Source organism: Nomascus leucogenys, chromosome 10, assembly GCF_006542625.1.
Source record: "Nomascus leucogenys isolate Asia chromosome 10, Asia_NLE_v1, whole genome shotgun sequence".
NCBI classification, from domain to species: Eukaryota; Metazoa; Chordata; class Mammalia; order Primates; family Hylobatidae; genus Nomascus; species Nomascus leucogenys.
This window is the reverse complement of record NC_044390.1, coordinates 42,426,037-42,452,071: the sequence shown is the minus strand read 5'-3', so window position 1 is coordinate 42,452,071 and position 26,035 is coordinate 42,426,037. Positions and strand designations below refer to the sequence as shown.

General features: G+C 41.7%; 1 protein-coding gene across 1 annotated transcript in view; it reads left to right on the top strand.

The window, feature by feature from the left end:
- UBA2 (ubiquitin like modifier activating enzyme 2) overlaps positions 1 to 26,035 on the top strand; it is a 41,537-nt gene that overhangs the window by 2,011 nt on the left and 13,491 nt on the right. Inside the window, exons 2-12 of the mRNA XM_030820214.1 lie at positions 195 to 278; positions 1,474 to 1,544; positions 2,984 to 3,048; positions 4,518 to 4,618; positions 8,594 to 8,715; positions 13,798 to 13,865; positions 15,521 to 15,642; positions 21,106 to 21,205; positions 22,831 to 22,997; positions 25,088 to 25,181; positions 25,273 to 25,385. Of these exons, the coding sequence (XP_030676074.1) occupies positions 195 to 278; positions 1,474 to 1,544; positions 2,984 to 3,048; positions 4,518 to 4,618; positions 8,594 to 8,715; positions 13,798 to 13,865; positions 15,521 to 15,642; positions 21,106 to 21,205; positions 22,831 to 22,997; positions 25,088 to 25,181; positions 25,273 to 25,385 (1,107 nt within the window). The remainder of the gene's footprint in view (positions 1 to 194; positions 279 to 1,473; positions 1,545 to 2,983; positions 3,049 to 4,517; positions 4,619 to 8,593; positions 8,716 to 13,797; positions 13,866 to 15,520; positions 15,643 to 21,105; positions 21,206 to 22,830; positions 22,998 to 25,087; positions 25,182 to 25,272; positions 25,386 to 26,035) is intronic.

The window sequence follows — 26,035 nt, the reverse complement described above, 5'->3', positions numbered from 1 at the left end:
CATTAAATCTAGATTCTTACATGCATTAAATTATTCTTTATCAGTTTAACAATTTTGGTATGGCGGATTCGAAAAACGTTTTCTCCACTAATGTAGCAAATATCAAAAGTTCTGGATTATAGGTGCTGAGAGTAGTGATACAGCTCAAACATACGTAAACATTTGTCATTTATCTGGGGTTTATGCATTTGTAGATTGATCTGGATACTATTGATGTAAGCAACCTCAACAGACAGTTTTTGTTTCAAAAGAAACATGTTGGAAGATCAAAGGCACAGGTAACTATATTTCTCATAACATTTCTGTAATTCTTTGATGGAGCTTCTATTTGTGATACCAGATTAATCCTGTCTGTCATAGAGGAGGGTAAACATGGGTGAAGCTCTCATTTCAGCTGAGAGATTGCGAAGGATAAAGATATATCAAGTAAAGGACTAAAGATTAAGCCTCCTTTTTTGTTCTAAAAAGGAAATAATCCGGCGAATGGTGTAACTTTCATGGCCTCTTTATATTTAAGTTTCTGATGGTTTACTTAGGATGCACCTTGTGTTCCTACACCCCCTAGAGGTTGACTACTGCTATGTTTGGGGGCTAGAGGAGTTTTATGCTGCTGTCCTAGTTGAAACAAGACAGTTCCCCCGATCTTTGTTTAGTTTTTTTTAGTGTTCCTTGGTGATTCAGAGTCTTAAAACATCTTTTCCCTTTGCCTGTCTCCCAACCTGTTTGGCAAACCCCCACTTGTTTCTCTTTTTCTTCTTTAATATTTTGGCTTCCTTCTCCAGGAGTACTTTCCTAAACCTTTTAGACTAAGTCAGGTTGGTTTTTCTCTCATAATAACCTTTACTTTTTCTATCATTTTCTTTTCTTTTTTTCTTTTTTTTTTTGAGATAGGGTCTCACTCTGTCGCCCCAGGCTGGAGTGCAGTGATGTGGTCATGGCTCACTGCAGCCTAGAACTCCTGGCCTCAAGGGATCCTCCCACATTGGCCTCCCAAGTGCTGGGATTACAGGCATTAGCCACCATGCCTGGCCTTTTCCTATCATTCTCATAGCATTTATCACAGTTAGTAGTTGAACTTAATCTGGATTGCTATTTGATTAATGTCTCTCTTGCTTGACATATATGTTGTATAGTTCCTGGTGCATGCAAGATGCTCAGTAAATACTTGTTAAGTGAATGAATGAATGACACTTGGTTACTTCATGTTGTATTTTTGCTGAAGCTTGCCATTCATGTAGAAGTGTGTTTGGTGGTACGTGGGTCGGGGGGCTCTCTGGTTATTTTATAAGTATAAAAGTATAATTTTATAAGTGTAGCTTAACCCTAATGCAATTTTCTCACATTTTTGGACTTCTTTGGTGTTTAATATAAATAAGGTACCATGTAAGTAGATAACAGCATTGTGGCTTCCAGAAACAGATTTCAGAGAGGAACAGAAATATTGTAGTAATTCAGTGTTGTTTATTTTTCCAGGTTGCCAAGGAAAGTGTACTGCAGTTTTACCCGAAAGCTAATATCGTTGCCTACCATGACAGCATCATGAAGTATGCTCTAGTGATTACATTGCAAAGTTGTATGAAGTATAAGGGTTTTGTAAGCCAAATATATGAGCTCAGAGTCATTCAGCTTTTTTTAAAAAAATGATTTTTCTAGAGTTATTAAACAGTGGTAGTTTCTGCTCACAAAGTGGCATTCTTTTTACCAGTTCATAAATACATGGTTTGAATGATTTAGATAAGTGGTGAGATAGTTTAATACTTTTAATAAGTAAGTTACTTGGAAATTTATAAAGACCTTATATGCTTGCCTTAAGTAAGAAGAGATTTTAAACTATGAAATATCCTTATTTATGATGATTCAGACTTTTCTAAAGTGTTTGCCTTTTTCTGTTTAAAAGTTTCCCTCCCAAAATAATCTGTAGTATGACTCTGACTTCTGTAATATAACACTTGGAATTGTGGTAGGGCAGTAGTATTGACAGTACATAAATATATTTATCTCAGTAAAGATAGAGTAAATATATAATTTTGGAGGTGTTGGAGCAAAGGAACTGTGGGCCAAAATTGTCCTTTATCTATGGTGGTTTAGCTCACAAGTAAATAGTGTTAAAAATAGTCCTTGTTTGAGGTACTGGAATTGAGGTGGTTAACACTTTCTTAGGGCATTTGTATCTCCGGATTGTGTTTTTTTTGTTTTTTTTTTTGTTTTGGTGAGACGGTTTTGCGCTTATTGCCCAGGCTGGAGTACAGTGGCATGATCTCGGCTCACTGCAACCTCTGCCTCCCGGGTTCAAGTGATTGTCCTGTCTCAGCCTCCCGAGTCGTTGGGATTACAGGCGCACGCCACCACACTTGGCTAATTTTTTGTATTTTAGTAGGTGGGGTTTCATCATGTTGGCCAGGCTGGTCTTAAACTCCTGACCTCAGGTGATCCACCCGCCTTGGTCTCCCAAAGTGCAGGGATTACAGGCATGAGCCACTGCACCCAGCCTGTATCTCCGGCTTGTTTTTTAGTTATTTACTCTGTGAACCTGCCTGTAGCCCTATAACCTCCTTACCCTGTGTTGCTTTCCCAGTGCTGCTAAAAGCAGAGACCCTAGGGGCCTGAACCCTGCCTGATCCTGATCATGTGAGGTGAAGTCAGAGGCCAGACAGATCCTGGGAATGTGTTCTTTATGCGTTCCCAGGCACTTGTTGCCCAAAGAAGGCCTAGTGGGACTAGTGAAGTCATGCCATCTTTCTGCCAGTTTGAGATCTTTCTCTTGTGCTCTAGCTGGCCAAAAAGGATAGGAATTTGAGGGAAATAATTTCTTTAAAATCTGCTTATGTTTGGAAAGAGTCAAACCTTACTATCTGTATGGCATATAATCCTAATATCAGTTTTGTTTAAACTTACTATGTTTTTTTCAGAACTGTTTATTATACTGCAAAGGTCATGTGGAAGGCTAGTTATTTTGGTGACCTTTTTTTATTTTGTTTTGTAGCCCTGACTATAATGTGGAATTTTTCCGACAGTTTATACTGGTTATGAATGCTTTAGATAACAGAGGTGAGATTATTTTAATACTTTTAATTTCTCAGTATTTCCTCTCTCCCATATCAAATTTGTTTACAAATTTAATATTTATTAGATTATTTACTTGTGATTTAGAACTTAAAAGACATAAGAGAAATGATCGAGTTTAAAGCATGCCCATTGATTTCAGTTTTATGTAGAAATGACTTATTCCGGGTGGGAATTTAGCTATCATATTCTCTGCATTTCTACCAAAAGGTATAAATAGAAGTGAAGTGAAAAGCTCTCAAAAAGTGTGACTGTGGCTCGGCACAGTGGCTCACGCCTGTAATCCCAGCACTTTGAGAGACCAAGGCAGGAGGATCACTTGAGGTCAGGAGTTCGAGACCAACCTAGCCAACATGGCTAGAAACCCTGTCTCTACCAAAAAACACAAAAATTAGCTGGTGTGGTGGCATGTGCCTGTAGTCCCAGCTTCTCCGGAGGCTGAGGTGGGAGAATCGCTTGAAGCTAAGAGGCAGAAGTTGCAGTGAGCCTAGATCACACCACTACACTCCAGCCTTGGTGACAGAGTGTGACCCTGTCTCAAAAAAAAAAAGAAAAAGTATGACTGGAGGGTGGGGTGGGGAATGCTTGAGTGATATTCTTTGTAATTACTTCCACATGTAAAAGTATGTCTATCAAGTGAGTTTGCAACAAGTTGGGCCAGAAATATCTAAATAAAAAACACAAGGAAAAGTCAGAATTACGTTTATATATTTTTTAAGGCTTGGGGGTCTCACTGTTGCCCAGACTAGAGTGCACTGGTGTGATCATAACTCACTGAAGCCTTCAAATGGGCTCAAGTGATACTCTTACCTCAGCCTCTGCAGTAGCTACTCTGCAGACATGTGCCACCATACCCAGCTAATTTCTTTATGTTTATTTTTGTAGGGATGAAGTCTTGCTTTGTTGCCCAGGCTGGCCTCGAACTCCTGGCTTCAAGCAGTCCTCCCACCTCAGCCTCCCAAAATGCTGAGATTATGGGCATGAGCCACTGCTCCCGGCCTGAAATTACTCTCTTAACCTGACTCATCTTTTTTTCCTAGCCTTAAACTACTTTAATAGTTCCAAGTTGATATTCCACATTCTGCCTTCATTTCTATCATGTATTATCTGCTAATTATATTAGAATAGTGGTGAGTTAAAGAACACCTTGAAACAGTGTTTTGTGTAAGGTACAGCAACAGAAGAGAAATATGGCACTTTGGATTTTTAAAATTATGTGTTTCTGTGGGTACTTCTCCTGGAGTAAATTTGTGATATAAATTCTATTTGATATTTTGCTAAGTGAATGTCTCTTAAATGTCTGTAATTAACAGTTGTATTATTCCGGCCATAGCTATAAGAAAATTGTACAAAAAATGAAGCCAGTAAGATAGTTTTGGGTTTGTGTCATCCTAATTTAAAGATAACTAATTTTTTTTTTTCCCCAAAAACTCATACTGTTTTTTTACTTCCAGCTGCCCGAAACCATGTTAATAGAATGTGCCTGGCAGCTGATGTTCCTCTTATTGAAAGTGGAACAGCTGGGTATCTTGGACAAGTAACTACTATCAAAAAGGTAAAGAAAAGTTTTATTTTTTTAACTTCCCAAATATTTATTTGAGACCTTGGAGCAGGAGGAAATAAACTTTGTATTTATATAAAATGAGCAGGTGAACATCCAAAATGTAAGGACTTTTATGCCCATACAAAACTTAAAATGCGGGCCGGGCGCGGTGGCTCATGCCTGTAATCCCAGCACTTTGGGAGGCCGAGGCGGGCGGATCACGCGGGCAGGAGATCGAGACCATCCTGGCTAACACAGTGAAACCCCGTCTCTACTAAAAATACAAAAAATTAGCTAGGCGAGGTGGTGGGCGCCTGTAGTCCCAGCTACTCGGGGGGCTGAGGCAGGAGAATGGCGTGAACCCGGGGGGGTGGGGCCTGCAGTGAGCCGAGATGGGCGACAGCGAGATTCTGTGTCAAAAAAAAAAAAACAAACAACAAAACAAAACAAAAAAAACTTAAAATGCGGCCAGGTGTGGTGGCTCACGCCTGTAATCTCAGCACTTTGGGAGGCTGAGGTGGGCAGATCACCTGAGGTCAGGAGTTTGAGACCAGCCTGGCAAACATGGTGAAACCCCATCTCTACTAAAAATACAAAAATTAGCTGGACATGGTGGCAGGCGCCTGTAATCCCAGCTACTTGGGAGGCTGAGCCAGGTGAATCACTTGAACCTGAGAGGCGGAAGTTGCGGTAAGCTGAGATTGCACCACTGCCCTCCAGCCTGGGCTACAGATCAAGACTCTGTCTCAAAAAACAAACTTAAAAGCTATAAAGGTGCTCAAAAGACTGTGGGCAAGGAAATCTTTCAGCTCTGCCATTTTGTTTCATTTGACTTTTGTATTAAAATCCTTAGACTGGTAAGCATGATATACCAGGCATCAAAAATTTCTTTTTGTCGGCTGCGTGCAGTGGCTCATGCCTGTAATCCCAGCACTTTGGGAGGCTGAGGCGGGCAGATGACTTGAGGTCAGGAGTTCAAGACCAGCCTCTCCAATGTAGTGAAACCACGTCTCTACAAAAAATACAAAAATTAGCTGGGTGTGGAGGCTTGCACCTGTAATCCCAGCTAGTTGGGAGGCTGAAGCACGAGAATTGCTTGAACCTGGGAGGTGGAGGTTACAGTGAGCCAAGATGGCACCACACTTCAGCCTGGGCAACAGAGTGAGACTCCATCTCAAAAAAAAAAAAAGCCAGGCGTGATGGCTCATGCCTGTAATCCCAGCACTTTGGGAACCCGAGGCAAGCGGATCACCTGAGGTCAGGATTTTGAGACCAGCCTGCCCAACATGGTGAAACCCTGTCTCTACTAAAAATACAAAAATTAGCTGGGCGTGGTGGTGTGCACCTGTAATCCCAGCTACTTGGGAGGCTGAGGCAGGAGAATCCCTTGAACTGAGGAAGCAGAGGTTGCGGTGAGCTGAGATCACGCCATTGCACTCCAGCCTGGGCGACAAGAGTGAAACTCTGTCACACACACACAAAAAACCAAAAAATTCTATTGTCTAAAAGAGTCTGGGCTTATAATGTGGAAGGGAACTTTGAAAACTTTTTAGGGGTGTATTTGTGAATTATTTCAAACATTTAAATACAACTAGAGAATAATAAAATACCTGTGTGCTCGTACCTCAGTTTTGTTTTGGTTTGTTCGTTTATTTATTAATTTTTTGAGACGGAGTTTCACTCTTGTTGCCCAGGCTGGAGTGCAATGGCACCATCTCGGCTTGACGCAACCTCCGTCTCCCAGGTTCAAGCAATTCTCCTGCCTCAGTCTCCCGAGTAGCTGGGATTACAGGCGTGCGCCACCACGCCTGGCTAATTTTGTATTTTTAGTAGAGACGGGGTTTCTCTGTGTTGGTCAGGCTGGTCTCGAACTCCCGACCTCAGGTGATCCACCTGCCTCGGCCTCCCAAAGTGCTGGGATTACAGCTGTGAGCCACCGTGCCTGGCACATACCTGAGTTTGTAAAACCTCAAGACAGCTTCATTTGGTATTCAGATATTTTTTCTTTCAGTTCTTTTAAGAAGTTAAATATTGTAGATACATTTGAAGAGTTGTTTTCCACGTTTTGAAACTGTAGAAAGAGAATTATAATGTACTTAACATTTGCTGGTTGTGTCTAATATTTTTTTGGCAGCTTATTCATGTCAGAAATTGTGCCTTTATTTGTCTTAACTGTTAAATGTTATTCTTGGAACCTTATTGAATATCATTCTACGAAAGACTGTTGTATATGTCAGTGTGTATTAAGTTGTTGAATAAGTGGAGGCCTTCAGTATCTGTTGACAGATCAAGACGGAAGTTCTCTGTCTGCGTTGCAATATGAGTCTCATGACTGCTTGCCATGTGGCTACCCTCAAGAAAGCATAGTGGAAGGCTGAGGGCATCAGAAATGGTGTTTCGGAGAAAACTCTAAATCTACTGCAATTTATATTAAAACAGTATTTGAGAGTTTTGGTTCTTGAACAATTAGCCTGGCTAATTTTTGCATTTTTGATAGAGATGAGGTTTTGCCATGTTAGCCAGGCTGGTCTCAAACTCCTGACCTCAGGTGATCCTCCCGCTTTGGCCTCTCAAAGTGCTAGGATTACAGGTATGAGCCACCACGCCCGGCCAGACATTGCTTTTTATACCCTTGTTACTGTGATTCTGACACACCACTGTGTATTGAGACTGAAGGTGGCTGGGCGTAGTGGCTTAGCTTGTAATCCCAGCACTTTGGGAGGCCAAGGCGGGCAGATCACCTGAGGGTAAGGAGTTCGAGACCAGCCTGGCCAACATGGTGAAACCCCATCTCTACTAAAAATACAAAATTAGCTGGGTGTGGTGGCACCCACCTGTAATCCCAGCTACTCGGGAGGCTGAGGCACGAGAATCACTTGAACCCAGGAGGCAGAGGTTGTGGTGAGCCCAGATCATGCCATTGCACTCCAGCCTGGGCAACTAGCGAAATTCCGTCTCAGACAAAAAGAAAAAAAGAAGAGACTGAGGTTAGGAATATCTGAGATAATGAAAGATGATTCATTTAATAGTTTTGAAAAGTAGACTCAGGTGTCATGTACTTCTTCCAAGGCATAAATTTCTTAAATTGTAATTTTAAACTTGAATGTGTATCAGTAAAATGGGCTGGGCGCAGTGGCTCACGCCTGTAATCCCAGCACTTTTGGGAAGCCAAGGTGGGCGAATCACATGAAGTCAGGAGTTCAAGACCAACCTGGCCAACATGGAAAAACCCCGTCTCTACTAAAAATATGAAAATTAGCTGGGAGTGGTGGGAGACGCCTGTAATCCCAGCTCTTTGGGAGCCTGAGGCAGGAGAATTGCTTGAACCTGGGAGGCAGAGGTTGCAGTGAGCCGAGATTATGCCACTGTACTCCAGCCAGGGTGACAGAGCGAGACTCCGTCTCCCCACCGCCAAAAAGAAACGTGTATCAATAAAATGAAGAGTATTTGGTTTAGTAACACCTAAGATTTTTCTGTGTAGGTAGATATATCTTGAAATTAATATTTTTAGTTTACTTAATTTCAGGAGATTATAAGGATATGGCTTTATTCCCCACACCCACTTAGTTTTGCTCAAAAAAAAAAAGGAAATGGCTGCGAATAATATTTAAATAACATTTACAACTTTGAGAAATAATTTCTTGGAAAGCTGCTGTTTGTCTTTCCAGCAGTTTTTCTGTTTAGTGTGATCAAGGTGAACTCATATTTGACGCTCAGGTGTAGTAATTTTTATTTGGGCTTGTAAGTCATGTTCACTGAGCCAGGAGTCGGCACCCTGGCACAACCTTATATGACTGGTAGATTCAGTTAGCTGTTGTGTTAGTTTATCATAAAGTAAGGATTTTGGAGTCACTAATATTTTAAAATTTCCTTGACAACATAAAACCTAGTTGGAATATAGATGAATGAAGTGTTTATATTACCTTATAATGTTGAGAAACTGCCACCATGGAATAAATATTTTTTTCTCATATCCTGACTTCATAGGGTGTGACCGAGTGTTATGAATGTCATCCTAAGCCGACCCAGAGAACCTTTCCTGGATGTACAATTCGTAACACACCTTCAGAACCTATACATTGCATCGTTTGGGCAAAGTACTTGTTCAAGTAAGAGTGTGTATATTTCTTGGCATGCTTTTCAGTACTGATGATGGAAAATGGAGTCATTTTTATTTAATTACCTTGAAGAGATTGAACTTAGGATGTTTAAATATGGTGAAGGGATGTGTTAGTAGCTTTCTTGCGGTATTTCTTAGGTTAAATTCAGCTGACTGGGTGCGGTGGCTCACACCTATAATCCCGGCACTTTGGGAGGCTGAGGTGGTCGGATCACCTGAGCTCAGGAATTTGAGACCAGCGTGGCCAGCATGGTGAAACCCATCTCTACTAAAAATACAAAAATTAGTTGGGTGTGATGGCGAATGCCTGTAATCCCAGCTACTCAGGAGAATGAGGCAGGAGAATTGCTTGAACCCAAGAGGTGGAGGTTGGAGTGAGCCGAGATTGCGCCACTGCACTCCAGCTTGGCAACAGAGTGACAGTTTGTCTCAAAAAAAAAAAAAAAAAAAAAAAAGTGGCCATGACTGTTCAGGAAACTTAGTCTTATATTGGAGACAGCCATGTAACTAAGCAATAAAAATCTTTAGATTTGGAAATGTGAACATATACTTACAAATAACCCATTGGTTATAAAAGAAATCACAATGGAAGTTAAAAATACTGTGTACTGATAATGATGAAAATGCTATACCAGAATATATTGAATGTGGTGGTTGGCAAAAAGTTACAGATTTACATACATGAAGAAAGGCTGAACATTAATTAGTAAATCTTTACTAAGAATCCAATTTCAGTTAGAAAATGAACCACAGAATATACTTTAAGAAATGAGAATGGTGCGGGCATGGTGGCTCATGCCTCTCATCCCAGCACCGTGGGAGGTTGAGATGGGAGGATCCCTTGAGCCCAGGAGTTTGAGACCAGCCTGGGAAACATGGCAAAACCGTGTCTCTACAAAAAATAGAAAAATGAGCCAGGCATACCTGTACTCCCAGCTACTTGGGAGGCTGAGGTAGGAGTATCAGTTGAGCCTGGGAGGTTGACGCTGCAGTGAACCAAGATTGTGCCACTGCACTCCAGTCTGGGTGATAGTGAGATCCTGTCTTAAAATGAAGAAAGAAAGAAAAAAGGAATGAGAAGGAAGGATATTAATTGAAGTAAGAGCACATTTGATTACAAAATAGAAGAGGAGTAAGTGAGAACTAAACGGGGAACATAGATAGCAGAGATTAAATAGGCTATAAGAAAAAAAAAGGGATGATAATAAGACCATGGTAGTACATAAAAAATTTAAATTATCTGGGTAAATACATTTTTAAAAACTTACTAAGTGCCCAGTGCGGTGGTTGAGGCCTGCAATCCCAGCACTTTGGGAGGCTGAGGTGGGTGGGTCACTTGAGGCCAGGAGTTGGAGAACAGCCTGGCCAACATGGCGAAACCCTGTCTCTACTATAAATACAAAAATTAACCGGGCGTGGTGGTGGGCATCTGTAGTCCCAGCTACTTGGGAGACTGAGCCATGAGAACCACTTGAACCCAGTGGGTGGAGATTGGGCCACTGCACTCCAGCCTGGGGGACAGCGTGAGATGATGTTTCAAAAAAAAAAAAGAAAGGAAAATAGAATGCCTGAATTTAGCACTATACCTTGGAGAAACATAAGTAGTTTAAATTCTTCTAAATAATGCATCAAACCGATGTTATTTTTACAGATTCGTTTCACGAAACTTGCAAGGAGTATATTGTAATATTAGCTAAATTCTCCCTGAGAAATTTTTAAAAGGGAGTACTACTTAGCTCGTGTTACGAGGTTAGCAATGTCTTTGATAGCAAAACCTGTCAAGGCCATTATGGCATAAGAAAAAATTGCTAGTCAGTCTCACACCTAAATAATAGATGCAGAAATCCTATGTAAAATATTAGCATATCCTGGGGACGGGCGCAGTGTATCATGCCTGCAATCTCAGTACTTGGAAGCTGGAGCGGGCATATCACCTGAGGTCAGGAGTTCAAGACCAGCTTGGCCAACATGGCGAAATCCTGTCTCTATTAAAAATACAAAATTAGCCGGGCATGGTGGCGGGTGCCTATAATCCCAGCTACTTGGGAGGCTGAGGCAGGAGAATTGCTTGAACCCGGGAGGTGGAGGCTGCAGTGAGCCAAGATCGCTCTGCTGTGCTCCAACCTGGGCAACAGAGCAAGACTCTGTCTCAAAAAAAAAAAAAAAAAAAAAATTAGCATGTGGATCCAGAATCATATAAAATAAAAAGTATGTCTTGACCACGTGTTTATTCAGGAATACAAGCATGGTTTAAACTAGAAAATCTGTAAATGTCATTCACTCATTAGGAAATGAAAGATAAACTATATAGTTTTCATAGATACAGAGAAAGCATTTGGTAAAATTTAGCAAACGGCCTTTCATGATGAAAGTTGCTACTAAAACAGAAATAAAAACTTCTTACTAGGCTGGGCAAGGTGGCTCATGCCTGTAATGCCAGCACTTTGGGAGGCTGAGGTGAGCGGATCACGAGGTCAGGAGATCGAGACCATCCTGGGTAACACAGTGAAACCGCATCTCTACTACAAATAAAAAAAATTAGCTGGACGTGGTGGCGGGTGCCTGTAGTCCCAGCTGCTCGGGAAGCTGAGGCAGGAGAGTGGTGTGAACCTGGGAGGCGGAGGTTGCAGTGAGCTGAGATTGCACCACTGCACTCCAGCCTGGGCGACAGAACGATACTCCATCTCAAAAAAATAAAAAATAAATAAATAGATAGATAAAATTAAAAATAAAAAAACTTCTTACTAAAATGAGAATGTTCTCAACCTGATAAAGGATATTTTGTAGAAACCTTCAGCAAACATTGTCTTTAATTTTTGCACTCAGAAAAGTATACATAACAGTGTCAACTTGATAAGTGTTCACAAAAACTACACTTGGAAGCTTTATTTATTTGGCAAACATTTTTTTTCTTTGGGAGGCTGAGGTGGGTGAATCACTTGAGGCCAGGAGTTTGAGAACCACTGGGCAACATGGCGAAACCCTGTCTCTACTAAAAATACAAAAATTAGCGGGGTGTGGTGGCACATGCCTGTAGTCCCAGCTACTCGGGAGGCTGAGCCATGAGAGCCACTTGAACCCGGGAGGCGGAGGTTGAAGTGAGTGGAGATCATGCTACTGCACTCCAGTCTGGGGGACAGAGCGAGATTGTGTCTCAGAAAAAGACAAAAAAAAAAAAAAAGATAATGTGGCCAGGTGCAGTGACACACACCTGTAATCCCAGCTCTTTAGGAGGCCAAGGCAGGAGGATTGCTTGAGCCCAGCAGTTTGAGAGCAGTGTGGGCAACATAGTGAAACCCCATCACTACAAAAAATTTAAAAATTAGCAAGGCATGGTGGCACATGCCTGTGGTCCCAGCTACTTGGGAGGCTGAGGTGAGAGGATCACTTGAGCCTAGGAGGTCGAGGCTGCAGTGAGCTGTGGTCACACCACTGCACACTAGCCTTGGGGACAGTGAGACCCTGTCACACACAAAAAAAGATAATCTGGCAAAATTAATATGAGCAGCATTTTTCACTCAAAGGGAAACCTAAATAGGCAATAAGCAAGTTATGTTTTAATCGTAAGACTTGGAAAATTAAGTATAAGGCCACAGTAAGCTACAGATGCTCCTCAGATACTTCCTGATAAACTCATCATAAATAAAATATACCATTAAGTAAAGATGCTGCTTTTTTTGTTTGTTTTTTTGAGATGGAGTTTCGCTCTTGTTGCCCAGGCTGGAATGCAGTGCAACTGCAACCTCTGCCTCCTGGGTTCAAGCGATTCTCCTGCTCAGCCTCTCGTGTGGCTGGGATTACAGGCGCCTGCCACCACACCCAGCTAATATTTGTATTTTAGTAGATACAGGGTTTCACCATGTTGGCCAGGCTGGTCTTGAACTCCTGACTTTGGGTGATCCATCCACCTCGGCCTCCCAAAGTGTTGGGATTACATGTGTGAGCCACCACGCCCAGCCAAAAATGCATTTTAATATAACCTCAATAAACCTGTTGTAAAGGTGAAACATCATTGGTGGAACCATTTTAAATTAGGGGCTGTCTACTATTTTGCACTCACTAGTTGGCAAAGCATTAATTTTAGGAAGTGTTAACATGCCATTGTTGGGAGTGACTATCAGAGCTTTGAAATTATAGTTGGGTGGGGGGTTGTACAAAGGATTTCTGTAAGATAACTTTCATTAGTCATATACTTGAGGAAATACTGGAAACTTTTATATCCATGAGTTATTAAACAGTTTTTAGGTTAACTTTATTAATAAAAGAGAATCTCAGCTTAATACTTTCAAATTGTTCGTTAAGACTCTGTTCAGCAGTAAAGAGCCATTCTACCATGAAAAAAAGTTAATCTTGTTCATTGCTGAATTTCTATCCCCTAGATCGGGACTCTGCACCTGAGGTATATAATGTTCGTTGAACAGGTAGCTGCAGGTGTACTTTACAAACATTATTCTGGTGTTAGAATGTTATCCAGGTTGTAAGTGAAAAGCACTCACCTGTTTCTTGAGTAGAGGTTTTAACATTGAAATGTGCAGAGCCTCGCTGATAGAAATGGATGTAGGTCTGCTAAAGTTTAACCTTGCTTACATTGCTGTTGACATTGGGATGCAAGCTGTCCGGGCACATTGTGTTAAACTTTTAAGTTTGTAGTCATGTATCAGTTGTTCACTCTTTTTTTTTTTTTTTGGAGACGGAGTCTCGCTGTGTCACCCAGGCTGGAGTGCAGTTGTGCAATCTCGGCTCACTGCAACCTCCGTCTCCTGGGTTCAAGCGATTCTCCTGCTTCAGCTTCCCGAGTAGCTGGAATTACAGGCATGCACTACCATGCCTGGCTAATTTTTATATTTTTGGTAGAGACGAAGTTTCACCATGTTGGTCAGGCTGGTCTTGAACTCCTGACTTTGTGATCTGCCTGCCTCAGCCTCCCAAAATGTTGGGATTAAAGGTGTGAGCCACCGTGCCCAGCCAGTTGTTCAGTCTTTATCTCTGCTAAATATTTGGAATATTCTAAATTACATGTTTGTTCAGAATGCTTTGTTGTACATAAGAATTTACTATTCTTAAATTACAGCCAGTTGTTTGGGGAAGAAGATGCTGATCAAGAAGTATCTCCTGACAGAGCTGACCCTGAAGCTGCCTGTGAGTAAATTATTTGGCATATGTTTTATTAGAGACTATTATCTTTTTTTTTTTTTTTTTTTTTGAGACAGAATCTCGCTCTGTCGCCCAGGCTGGAGTGCAGTGGCGCAATCTCGGCTCACTGCAAGCTCCGCCTCCCGGGTTCACACCATTCTCCTGCCTCAGCCTCTCCGAGTAGCTGGGACTACAGGCGCCCGCCACCACGCCCGGCTAATTTTTTTTTTTTTTTTGAGACAGAGTCTCGCTCTGTTGCCCAGGCTGGAGTGCAGTGGCACGATCTCGGCTCACTGCAAGCTCCACCTCCCGGGTTCACGCCATTCTCCTGCCTCAGCCTCTCTGAGTAGCTGGGACTACAGGCGCCCGCCACCACGCCCAGCTAATTTTTTGTATTTTTAGTAGAGACGGGGTTTCACTGTGGTCTCGATCTCCTGACCTCGTGATCCGCCCACCTCGGCCTCCCAAAGTGCTGGGATTACAAGCGTGAGCCACTGCGCCCGGCCCCGGCTAATTTTTTTGTATTTTTAGTAGAGACGGGGTTTCACTGTGGTCTCGATCTCCTGACCTCGTGATCTGCCCGCCTCAGCCTCCCAAAGTGCTGGGATTACAAGTGTGAGCCACCGCGCCCGGCCGAGACTATTATCTTTATTTTGTTGATTTAATTTTGGTAGCTTAAGGGAAAAAAAAAAATTGCTATATGTGCTAGGTAATGTGTGTTTAACATGTGTTATTTAAGTTTTTGTTTTTTTTTTTCTCAGAGGTGGAGTTTCTCTCTTACTGCCCAGGCTGGAGTACAATGGTACGATCTCGGCTCACTGCAACCTCCGCCTCCTGGGTTCAAATGATTCTCCTGCCTCAGGCTCCTGAGTAGCTGGGATTAGAGGCACCTGCTACTGTGCCCAGCTAATTATTGTGTTTTTAGCAGAGACAGGGTTTCACCATGTTAGCCAGGCTGGTCTCGAACTCTCCTGACCTGAGGTGATCCACTCGCCTTGGCCTCCCAAAGTGCTGGGACAGGCGTAAGCAACCACGCCTGTCCAAAACAATGTTTTACAAAAAAAAAAATGTGATTCCATTTTACTGATGAGGAAATCAAGGTTAAGAAAAATTTCACAAGTCTAGTAAATAGAGCTGCGAGTTGTTCCTAGATCTCATGACTGGTCTGTGCTTTGAACTGTTATATGTATAGCTTTCAGAAACTGAGTTACAACAGGCCAGGCAAGGTGGCTCATGCCAGGTAGTCCCAGCATTTTGGGAGGCTGAAGCAGCTGGATTGCTTGAGGTCAGGAGTTCAAGACCAGCCTGGCCAACATGGCAAAACCCCGTCTCTACAAAAAATATAAAAATTAGCCAGGTGTGGTGCTGCACACCTGTAGTCCCAACTACTCGTGAGGCTGAGACGGGAAGATGGCTTGAGCCCAAGAGGTAGAAGCTGCAGTGAGCCGATATCTTAACACTGCACTCCAGCCTGGGAGAAAGAAAGAAACTGGGATACAAAAAGATGCTGATGAATGTGTTATTTTCTTTTTCCTTGAACTCAGAATGTGTTGCATTTGAGGATTTCCATGAGTGACTTTCTTTTTATTCCCAAAGGTGAGTGAAAAGAGTTCAGTTCTACATTTATTACAGTTGAAAATAAAATGATGATTATTTTATAGGGGAACCAACAGAAGCCGAAGCCAGAGCTAGAGCATCTAATGAAGATGGTGACATTAAACGTATTTCTACTAAGGAATGGGCTAAATCAACTGGATATGATCCAGTTAAACTTTTTACCAAGGTTAGATTTACTTTCTTTATAATCATGGATAGATGTATTGTTGTGCATAGATATATTGTTCTAGTTCTGCTTGTTTTAAAATAGTCCATAAAATTGAATTAAGCTTCTATGTATATGCCTCGTGATGTCCTATAATGATTGATGCAGTCAGGATATGCAAGTTTTAAAATGTTACCATCTACACTAAATCTATCAGTATAACATTTAAATAGGAGGTAAAATGAAAGGTGGCTTGTATACCTTCTTGGTTGTCTTTCCTTCTCTCACTTTTTACAGAACTTCTTCGTTCGTTTTCCTGCTGCTTCTCATCTTGACTTTTTTTTTTTTGAAACGGAGTCTCGCTCTTGTCGCCCAGGCTGGAGTGCAGTGGCACAATCTCGGCTCACTGCAGCCTCTGCCTCCTGGGTTCAAGCGATTCTCCTGTCTCAGCCTCCCGAGTAGCTGGGATTACAGGTGTGTACCATCATGGCTGGCTAATTTTGTATTTTTAGTAGAAGTGGGGTCTCACCATGTTGGCCAGGCAGGTCATGAACTCCTGACCTCGAGTGATCTGCCCAGCTTGGCTTCCCAAAGTGCTGGGATTATAGGCGTGAGCCACCGCTCCTGGCTTCATGTTCACTTTTATTTCCTGCTCATATCTTCTATTAGCAGTTTGACTGACATGTGTCCTAAATTGCCCTTGAACCCCATAAGCCCCTTTTTCTTGGTGAAATCCCTCTTCATCAGTAGTATATATTATTTGCCTGTTAAATATTTCTAGAGAAATCTGTGAAATTATTTTTATTGGTTCTACCTAATTATTGTTCATCTAGACCCTTAGGTCCGTGTTTTAAAAGTTTTTTTGTTCAGTCTTGACTCCCTAGCAAGTTGTACGTGTGTGGGTTTTTTTGACTCCGTTTTTCCTTTTTGTGGAGAATGGGATCTCACCATGTTGCCCAGGCAGATCTCAAACTCCTGGGTTCAAGCGATCCTCCAGCCTCTGCCTCCCTAAGTGCTGGGATTACAGGCATGAACCACTGAGCCTAGCCCCTAGCAAGTTTATCATAGAGCTTACAACTTTCTCAGCTCTTATCAAACTGCCTCAGTATTCTTGCAGCTCTCACTAAGCAGATGACCTTAAGGATATAATAACAGGTTTGAAGCCATTGAACATAATTTACCTGTTGAGAGAATGTTCCACATAACCGAAAACTCTTTTTCTTTCTGCTGGAGAGAAGCCACTTTCAGTAAAGGCTAACTTTTGCGTATGGCATTTTGCTTTCCTTTTGTACCATTCTTCAGACAGGATTTTTGTCTCTGTCCTGTGTCTCGGATCTTTTTTTTCTTGGTTTCTTTTGTCTGCTTTCCAACATGCACAGGTTCTGCTGTCTAAATCAAATGACATACTGCTCTCCCCAGCTTGTATTTCATCTTATTTCCTCAGTGGTAACAGATGTCACATGGCATGTTGACTTTTTTTTTTGGAGAGAGAATCCTGCTCTGTCGCCCAGGATAGAGTGCAGTGGCGTGATCTCAGCTTGCTGCAACCTCTGCCTCCTGGTTTAGGCTGTTCTCCTGTGTCAGCCTCCTGAGTAGCTGGGATTACAGGTGCCCGCCACTATGCCTGGCTAATTTTTGTATTTCTAGTAGATAGGGGGTTTCGCCATATTGGCCAGGCTGGGCTCGAACTCCTGACCTCAGATGATCTGCCTGCCTCGGCTTCCCAAAGTGCTGGGATTACAGGCGTGAGTCATCGTGCCCAGCCCACGGGTTGACTTTCTTATCCCTATTGCATTTATTTCCTCACTACAGCCCTTTTCTAAAACATGGTTGTATTAGGGTTCTCTAGAGGGACAGAGCTAATAGGATAGATACATACAAAGGGGAGTTGATAGAGTATTAATTCACACAATCACAAGGCCCAACGGTAGGCCCATCTGCAAGCTGAGGAGCAAGGAGAGCCAGTCTGAGTCTCAAAACTGAAGAATTTGGAGTCCGATGTTTGAGGGCAGGAAGCATCCAACATGGGAGAAAGATGTAGGCTGGGAGGCTAGGCCACTCTAGTCTTTTCATGTTTTTCTGGCTGTTGTATATTCTAGCCTCAATGGTAGCTGATTAGATGGTGCCCACCCAGATTAAGAGTGGGTTTGCTTTTCCCAGTCCACTGACTCAAATATTAATGTCTTTTGGCAACACCCTCACAGACACACCCAAGACCGGTACTTTGCATCTATCAGTCCAATCAAGTTGACACTCAAGCATCATAATGGTTTTTATTTTGATTATACTTAAGATGCAGTAAACTTTGATATGGTCAACAGCAGTATCTTCCAAACCAGTATCCTTATTTCCATTCCAATCTGAGCAACACTTGAAAGCCAGAAAAATCTGAAGTGCATCTCCAATCTGTTGTTTAGCAGATAATTTTAAACATCTGCTGTGTGCCAGACACTTCTTTAAGTACAGGGGATTTAGTTGTGAACAAGACAGAAGACAGAGTCCTTGCACTTTAGAGTCAAACATTGAACAATAAATTTCAGCTTCAGAGTTAATGACATTAAGTTCAGATGCTTTGCAGCCCTTTAATAATAAGTTTCATCTAATGGACTCATCTCCTGGCCTGCATACCCATTTCAGATGTTGCTAGGGAGAGGCTTCAGAAGAGGCTTTCTAGAGCAGGTGACATTTAAGCCCAAGGCTTGAAAGAATAAGAGTCGGAATAGGGTACAGTATGTACAAGGAAACTCTCTGAATAGGGTACAGTATGTACAAGGAAACTCTCTGAATAGGGTACAGTATGTATAAGGAAACTCTCATTTGGAAAACTGACATAAATCTCCCCTTAAGGGGGAGAGTGGAAAAAGATTACTGGAGAGAGAAGTTGAGGTCAGATCAGGCAGACTTTCTAGGCCTTGTTAAGGATGTTATAGCAAGACAGTGGGAATCCATTGAAAGATGGCCTTAACAGGATCACTATAAGGGGATAGAGGGGATGCACGCACTACCCTAGGATCTGATATTCGTATTATAGCCAATCTGGGACAGTGCCCCTGGAGTTGTGCAGTGCCAGAATAATCTGGAGTACAGCCATCTGTACTCCCACTGGAGCATGGAGGAGTAGACTCAACAGGACTTCGGATGTATATGGTGAAGATCAGTGGAATAAAAAATGGTACCTGGCTGGGCACTGTGGTTTACACCTGTAATCCTAGCACTTTGGAAGGCCAAGGTGGGAGGATCACTTGAGGCCAGGAGCACAAGACCAGCCTGGGCAATATAGCAAGACCCCATCTCTTAAAAAGAAAAAAAAAAGTAGCCAGGCGTGGTGGCCTGACCCTGCGGTCCCCAGCTACTCAGGAGGCTGGGACAGGAATATTGCTTGAGCCCAAGAGGTTGAGACTTCAGTGAGCTATGGTCACACCACTGCACTTCAGCCTGGGCAGGTCAAAGAACAGAGGTGCTGTTCTCCGATGTAAGTGAGGTGGGAGGCAGATGTGTGTATAGGGGTTGGGGGAGGGTAGGAGAAGGTGATATAATCAATTTTGAACTCATTTAGATTCTTTTGGAACATTAGAGAAGTGGTTTTTTAGATAAGTAGAGGTTTCAACTAGGGATATGGTTGGGATTCCTAGGTTTATAGATGTGGTTAACTACTGGAAATGGACATGATACACCACAGAGGACAGAATGAAAAGATGGTTCAGTACAGAAATCTGAGGGGCTCCTGATATTTAGTAATAGTTGAATAACAGAGAAAGAGATGGAGCTTAGGCTTAGAAAACTGTTCGTTCAAGCCTTCAAGATCCTCCCCAAAATGTTTCCAGCCACATTTGTTACCCAAGTCATAGTGGATTCATCTCCTTGCCTTTGTACCCATTTCACATGTTGCTGTCACAAGGAGACTCTTTCCTTATTTCTTAGATAAAATAGAAATCTTTTTTTTTGTTTGTTTGTTTGTTTGTTTTTTGAGACGGAGTCTCACTCTGTCGCCAGGCTGGAGTGCAGTGGTGCGATCTCAGCTCACTGCACTCTCCGCCTCCCGGGTTCAAGCGATTCTCCTGCCTCAGCCTCCCCAGTAGCTGGGATTACAGGCACGCGCCACGACGCCCAGCTGATTTTTGTATTTTTAGTAGAGATGCAGTTTCACCATGTTGGCCAGGATGGTCTCGATCTCTTGACTTCGTGATCCACCCGCCTTGGTCTCCCAAAGTGCTGAGATTACAGGTGTGAGCCACCACGCCTGGCCAGAAATCCTTATATTACTCAAGGCTTTGTGATATTCACACTAAATTGTATTCTGATTATTTGTATATTTGGCTTATTCTCTAAAGATTAAGGATGCTCAGTTAGTATTGATGGATTTAAGTATATTTTGATAGAAATGGCTTGATTTTTAAATACAGCCAAATTTCTCTTCTTACCTGGTACCAGCAATAAATGTGTCGAATAAATTAATCAACAATAGAAAATGCAGATAAGGAAAAAGAAAAAAAATATTAAAATCACTTGAAGTTCTAACACATCTTTTCATATGATAGTTTCTCAGTCTACTTATAATGTTTTTGTTTTTGTAATAATTGTGTGTTTGGGGCTTTTTACATTTTATTTTTGCTCTTGTTTCTGTGGGTTATTTTTGGAGGGGAGGGCACATTTTAAAGATACCACAGCCCAGAAGTTCTGTTGTGAAGCACTTTAGTTTAAAAATCTGTATACTTTATTTGCATGTCCCCATGGGCTTTGAGGCATTGCTGACTGGCATCCTAGGCTTAGTGATTGTCTGTAGTTGTACATTTATTTACAACTACATAATGTACATTTATTTATTTATTTATTTATTTATTTATTTATTTTTGAGACGGAGTCTTGCTCTGTCGCCCAGGCTGGAGTGCAGTGGCGCGATCTCGGCTCACTGCAAGCTCCACCTCCCGGGTTCACGCCATTCTCCTGCCTCAGCCTGCGGAGTAGCTGGGACTACAGGCGCCCGCCACCGCGCCCGGCTAATTTTTTGTATTTTTAGTAGAGACGGGGTTTCACCATGGTCTCGATCCCCTGACCTCGTGATCTGCCCGCCTCGGCCTCCCAAAGTGCTGGGATTACAGGCGTGAGCCACCGCGCCCGGCCATGTACATTTATTTGTATGTGTACATTTATTTGTATGATTGTGCTTCAGACTGATCTTTGGAGCTGAATTTAGGGGAGCTTTTGGAGAGGTGACTTAGGAAGGCAGGGGCAGTCAGCAGTTCAGGGCTCCCTTACTCTGTATTCCTCAGAGCACTTTTGCATTTCACTGTTTGCAATGTAGGGATTCTGTTAGAACTTCCTTTTACATATGTTTTTCTTTTGAAAATTGTTATGCTGCTGGTATATGACACGTATCTTTAAATCAGATTTCATAGTGTAATATAATAGATCAGCAATGAAATTTTCTTGTATCTTACCAATTAGGGATTGTAGGGTTCATGGGATCTATCTTTCTTTTGTAAGCTTTTTAAAGATGACATCAGGTATCTGTTGACAATGGACAAACTATGGCGGAAAAGGAAACCTCCAGTTCCGTTGGACTGGGCTGAAGTACAAAGTCAAGGTAAAGAACACATTTTAGTCTTGCAACACCTAAGCTGGAAATACCCTCGCCTAAAGTCTTTGTATAGCCCTGTTGTTGGTTGAAAATGGTATGTCTTCATATATTCAAACAGTACAAAAAAGTATGAAGAACAAAAGTCACTGAAGTCCCACACTTCAGAAATAGCAACTAATAACATTTTCAGGAGTGTTCTGGTGATCCGCCCTGTGCACGCAGATGCAGGCATTCGTGTATACACTGCATAAATGGAGTCATACTATTGATAAACTCTGACTTGCTTTTGTCAGTCAGTATAGTTAACTAGTCTCTTACTAACATGTAGTGTTTTCGTATTTTCCCTGAAATAAAGTTTTGAAATCGCTATATATTTATGTATATCTTTTTTTTTTTTTTTTTTTTTTTTTTTTTTTTTTTTGAGACCGTGTCTCGCTATATTGCCAAGGCTGGAGCGCAGTGGCACGATCTCAGCTCACTGCAACATGGGTTCAAGCGATTCTCCTGCCTCAGCCTCCCGAGTAGCTGGGATAACAAGCGTGAGCCACTGCGCCTAGCCTATTTATGTACACCTTTGTACCCTTGTGATTATCCCTTTAAGATTTAATCTAGAAACACATTTTTAATTTAAAAATTTTTTAATGTTCAGAAATGAAAAGTTTTTTGAGGCATAGTCTTGCTATGTTGCCCAGATTAGAGTGTAGTGGCTGTTCACAGGCTGTCATAGTGCAAGGCATCCCTGGACTCCTGGGCTCAAGCCATCCTCCTTCCTCAGTCTCCTGAGTAGCTGGGACTGTATGCAACTGTGCCTAGCACATTTTAAAATTTTAAATGTAGGAAAACTATTGTAGTGGCTGTTTTCTCATCCCACTCTTCTTTAACACTTCTTGTCTCTCCTTTATCTGAACTGTATTAGGATTAATTTATGCACAGCAGTATGGCACCCACTGAAACTTAAAAGATCCTGGGAGACTTGGGATATCATTTTAGAGCAGTTCTCAACAATTGGGGATAGTTATCAAACAGATTTAATTATGACTCTAGTAGTGTCCGCTTACTGAGTTCTCATTCTCACTAGGTGCTGGGCATAATGCTTATTTATCATCTTATCTACATTATATCTTCGAATCTCCCAGTAATCCTATGAGGTACTGAGGTGGTCTTTTACCTTTCCTATCTCAGCTTTAACAGTTGTTTTTTTTTTTTTTTTTTTTTTTGAGACAGAGTCTTGCTCTGTGGCCCAGGCTGGAGTGCAGTGGTGCGATCTTGGCTCACTGCAAGCTCCACCTCCCGGGTTCACGCCATCCTCCTGCCTCAGCCTCCTGAGTAGCTGGGACTACAGGCTCCCACCACCACGCCTGGGTATTTTTTGTATTTTTACTAGAGACGGGGTTTCACCATGTTAGCCAGGATGGTCTCGATCTCCCGACCTCGTGATCCACCCACCTCGGCCTCCGAAAGTGCTGGGATTACAGGCGTGAGCCACCGTGCCTGGCCCCATGATAATTATTTTAATGGAATTTATTTCATATTTGATTTCTTAATGGTCGGGGATTGAACTTGTTAAACAGAGCACAGTAGAGGAATGATGTTTATTAGTGAAATTTCTAATATATATTTTTTTTCTTTAGGAGAAGAAATGAATGCATCAGATCAACAGAACGAACCCCAGTTAGGCCTGAAAGACCAGCAGGTTCTAGATGTAAAGAGCTATGCACGTCTTTTTTCAAAGAGCATCGAGACTTTGAGAGTTCATTTAGCAGAAAAGGGGGATGGAGCTGAGCTCATATGGGATAAGGTTTGTTTTGACAATGTGTGGCAAGTACTTCCATATCAAAAGTGTGTTTTAGTTCTTGAGATGTAATAGAAGCTAGTCATTTTTTGAATATTTACTAGATTTTGAGGAAATATTTTGAATTTGGCTTGGATATTTTCAGCTCCAATTGCTGTATGGAGCTGAATTTTCTGCACATGAATTCAAGCAATATCATAAAACTTCATTTGGGATTCTAGTGCTGTGTTCATGGTTTATAATTATGTTGACTAGAAAAATAACGTGAATGTATTAAAGTGAAATGTTTCTTGTGTAGAGTAGATGCGTTCATAGAAGTCATAAAATCATTTGTAGAAAACATCTCATTGGCCTGATTTGCCCTTGAAAGTAGTAAGATTGTCTTTGAATTGAAATAGTTATTACTATTTCAGAGGTCTGAAAGACAGAGCTCTTGATACAAAAATGAGATGTAATTATTCTTAGAAGTTAAAATCATATTTAATAGTATTCTGCAGTTATGTCATATTTTGAGATTTGATATTATGAACTAATTTTACTTAATTTTAATTGTAATCAGTATTTTCTATGGCTGAAAGTGTTTTATCTCATAAAGTTTGTATGTTCCTATGCTGGTAAAGATTAGTCATGGGTCTTAAGGCATAAAGGCCAATTTTAGAAACCTAAGAAAAATTTGTGTGTACAGATTTTGAAACTTTGGTTGAATCAGACATCTAAATACACTAAAATGAAGCTAGTATATTTAGATTCTTGGGATTCTTATAAACATTAGTCTCTTGGGTTTTGTGATATTTAAAGAGTAACTTTTCATATTTTCATTGTTATTGTTATGCTAGTGATTTGGGAAGTTTTCATTAGTGCACAGAGGCTAAATAAAGAGCCCTTGGAATGGGAATTGTTATCCTCTTGAGTAAAGTCCACATGTAATGGGTGTGATAAGACAGCTGCTTAGGGAAGACAGTGTTGAGTATTCAGCATTCTTAGTCCTCACCACACCTATTTAATAGTTTAAGAGATTTTGACTCAGGGAATTTGACTTGCCTGAGGATTCACAGCCAACCAATAAGTACATAAAGAACTATGCTATCAGTATTTTTACTTCTGTTCTGTGATGCCTCTGAATTTTAGACCAGGGTAATACCTTCTCAGTGCAAAGCAGGAAGCCTTGCTGAAATCTAGAGACTAGGATATAGTCTCAGGAAAAATACAAATCGTAACAGGAAAAACTTGGATTGTATTGCCTTATCTGAAGAAACAGCATATATGAGAGAGTGGTGCATATGAAGAGAGTTTGGCAAAGGGGAGCTAAAAAGAGTCATCCAGGTTTTTCTGAAGTGTTAAACAGCCTTTTTTTTTTTTTTTTTTTTTTTTTTTAATTGAGACAGGGTCTCACTCTATCACCTAGGCTGGAGTGCAGTGGCATGATCTTGGCTCACTGCAGCCTCTGTGTCCCATGTTCAAGTGATCCCGCCACCTCAGGCTCCCGAGTACCTGGGACAACTTTAGGTGTGCGCCACCATGCCTGGCTAATTTTTTGTGTTTTTGGTGGAGATGGGGTTTTGCCACGTTGCCTGGGCTGGTCACAAACTCCTGAGCTCAGGCAATCTGCTTGCCTCAGCCTACTAAATTGCTTGAGACTGCAGCCATGAGCCACTATGCCCAGCCTGAAACAATTTTCTTAAATTGCCCGTCTTTTCGCCCGGATTCTGTGTTTGTCCAGCAACCTTCTCATTACTGATGAATTGGACCCAGGAAAGGGTTGCCATTGTCAGTGAGTGGAATTGAGATTCCGGTGTATACACTGAGTCTCCGGTGCCTTTATTCAGGCTGGAGTGAGTTCCTAGAAGCTGGTGATTCTTGGTGTTCTTGTCAGACTCATTACTGGACCAGAGGAGCTGATGATGAGACCCCACCCCCTACTTAGCCCACCTCCATGCTACTGTGAGGTCCTAGCTGACTGGTCTTTCCCTCAGCACCCCCTTGTTCTAGTCGAAAGTCTACAGTGTTATAAACACATGAAAGTATTGCTCTGAAAGTAATGCTTCAAAATAGTAAATTTGTGGAGAAACTTGTTAAATTGTTTCAATTATTGGCAGGATGACCCATCTGCAATGGATTTTGTCACCTCTGCTGCAAACCTCAGGATGCATATTTTCAGTATGAATATGAAGAGTAGATTTGATATCAAATGTAAGTTATTTGTACTAAAGTTGTATCACTAAAACCTTGAAGTTGTTTTTTTAAACAGTGAAACATACTCATCCTTTTTTTTTTTTTCCAGCAATGGCAGGGAACATTATTCCTGCTATTGCTACTACTAATGCAGTGATTGCTGGGTTGATAGTATTGGAAGGATTGAAGATTTTATCAGGAAAAATAGACCAGTGCAGAACAGTGAGTATTTCTGTTTGCATTTTTACGCAACCCCCCTTAAAAAATCATTAATAAAAAGTACATTAAACAGATAATTTTTAAAATGAAAACAATAACATTGGTTTAAAGCAATGGAAAAGTAATTTTTCTAGTTGCCAAGTGAGTGTGTGTTTAAGCTTCCTGGAAATTGCAACAAAAAGGAAAAATTAAGAAGTTGCCGCCGGGCGCAGTGGCTCATGCCTGTAATCCCAGCACTTTGGGAGGCCGAAGCGGGTGGATCACGAGGTCAGGAGATGGAGAGCATCCTGGCTAACACGGTGAAACCCTGTCACTACTAAAAATACAAAAAAATAAGCCAGGCATGGTGGCGGGCACCTGTAGTCCCAGCTACTCGGGAGGCTGAGGCAGGAGAATGGCGTGAACCTGGGAGGCGGAGCTTGCAGTGAGCCGAGATCATGAGAGGGCACTCCAGCCTGGGCGATAGAGCAAGACTCCGTCTCAAAAAGAAAAAAAAAAAAGAAGTTGCTTTTGCTTCTAACGTTTCCAATTTTACTGAATTCTTGCAAGAATTCATTGTGCAGTCCTTATACTAAGATGTTTCAACTGTTTTTCAATTCCGAGAATGCTATATGGGTTTTAAAATTTGCTTGGTCATTTTATAGTCCCTTGTT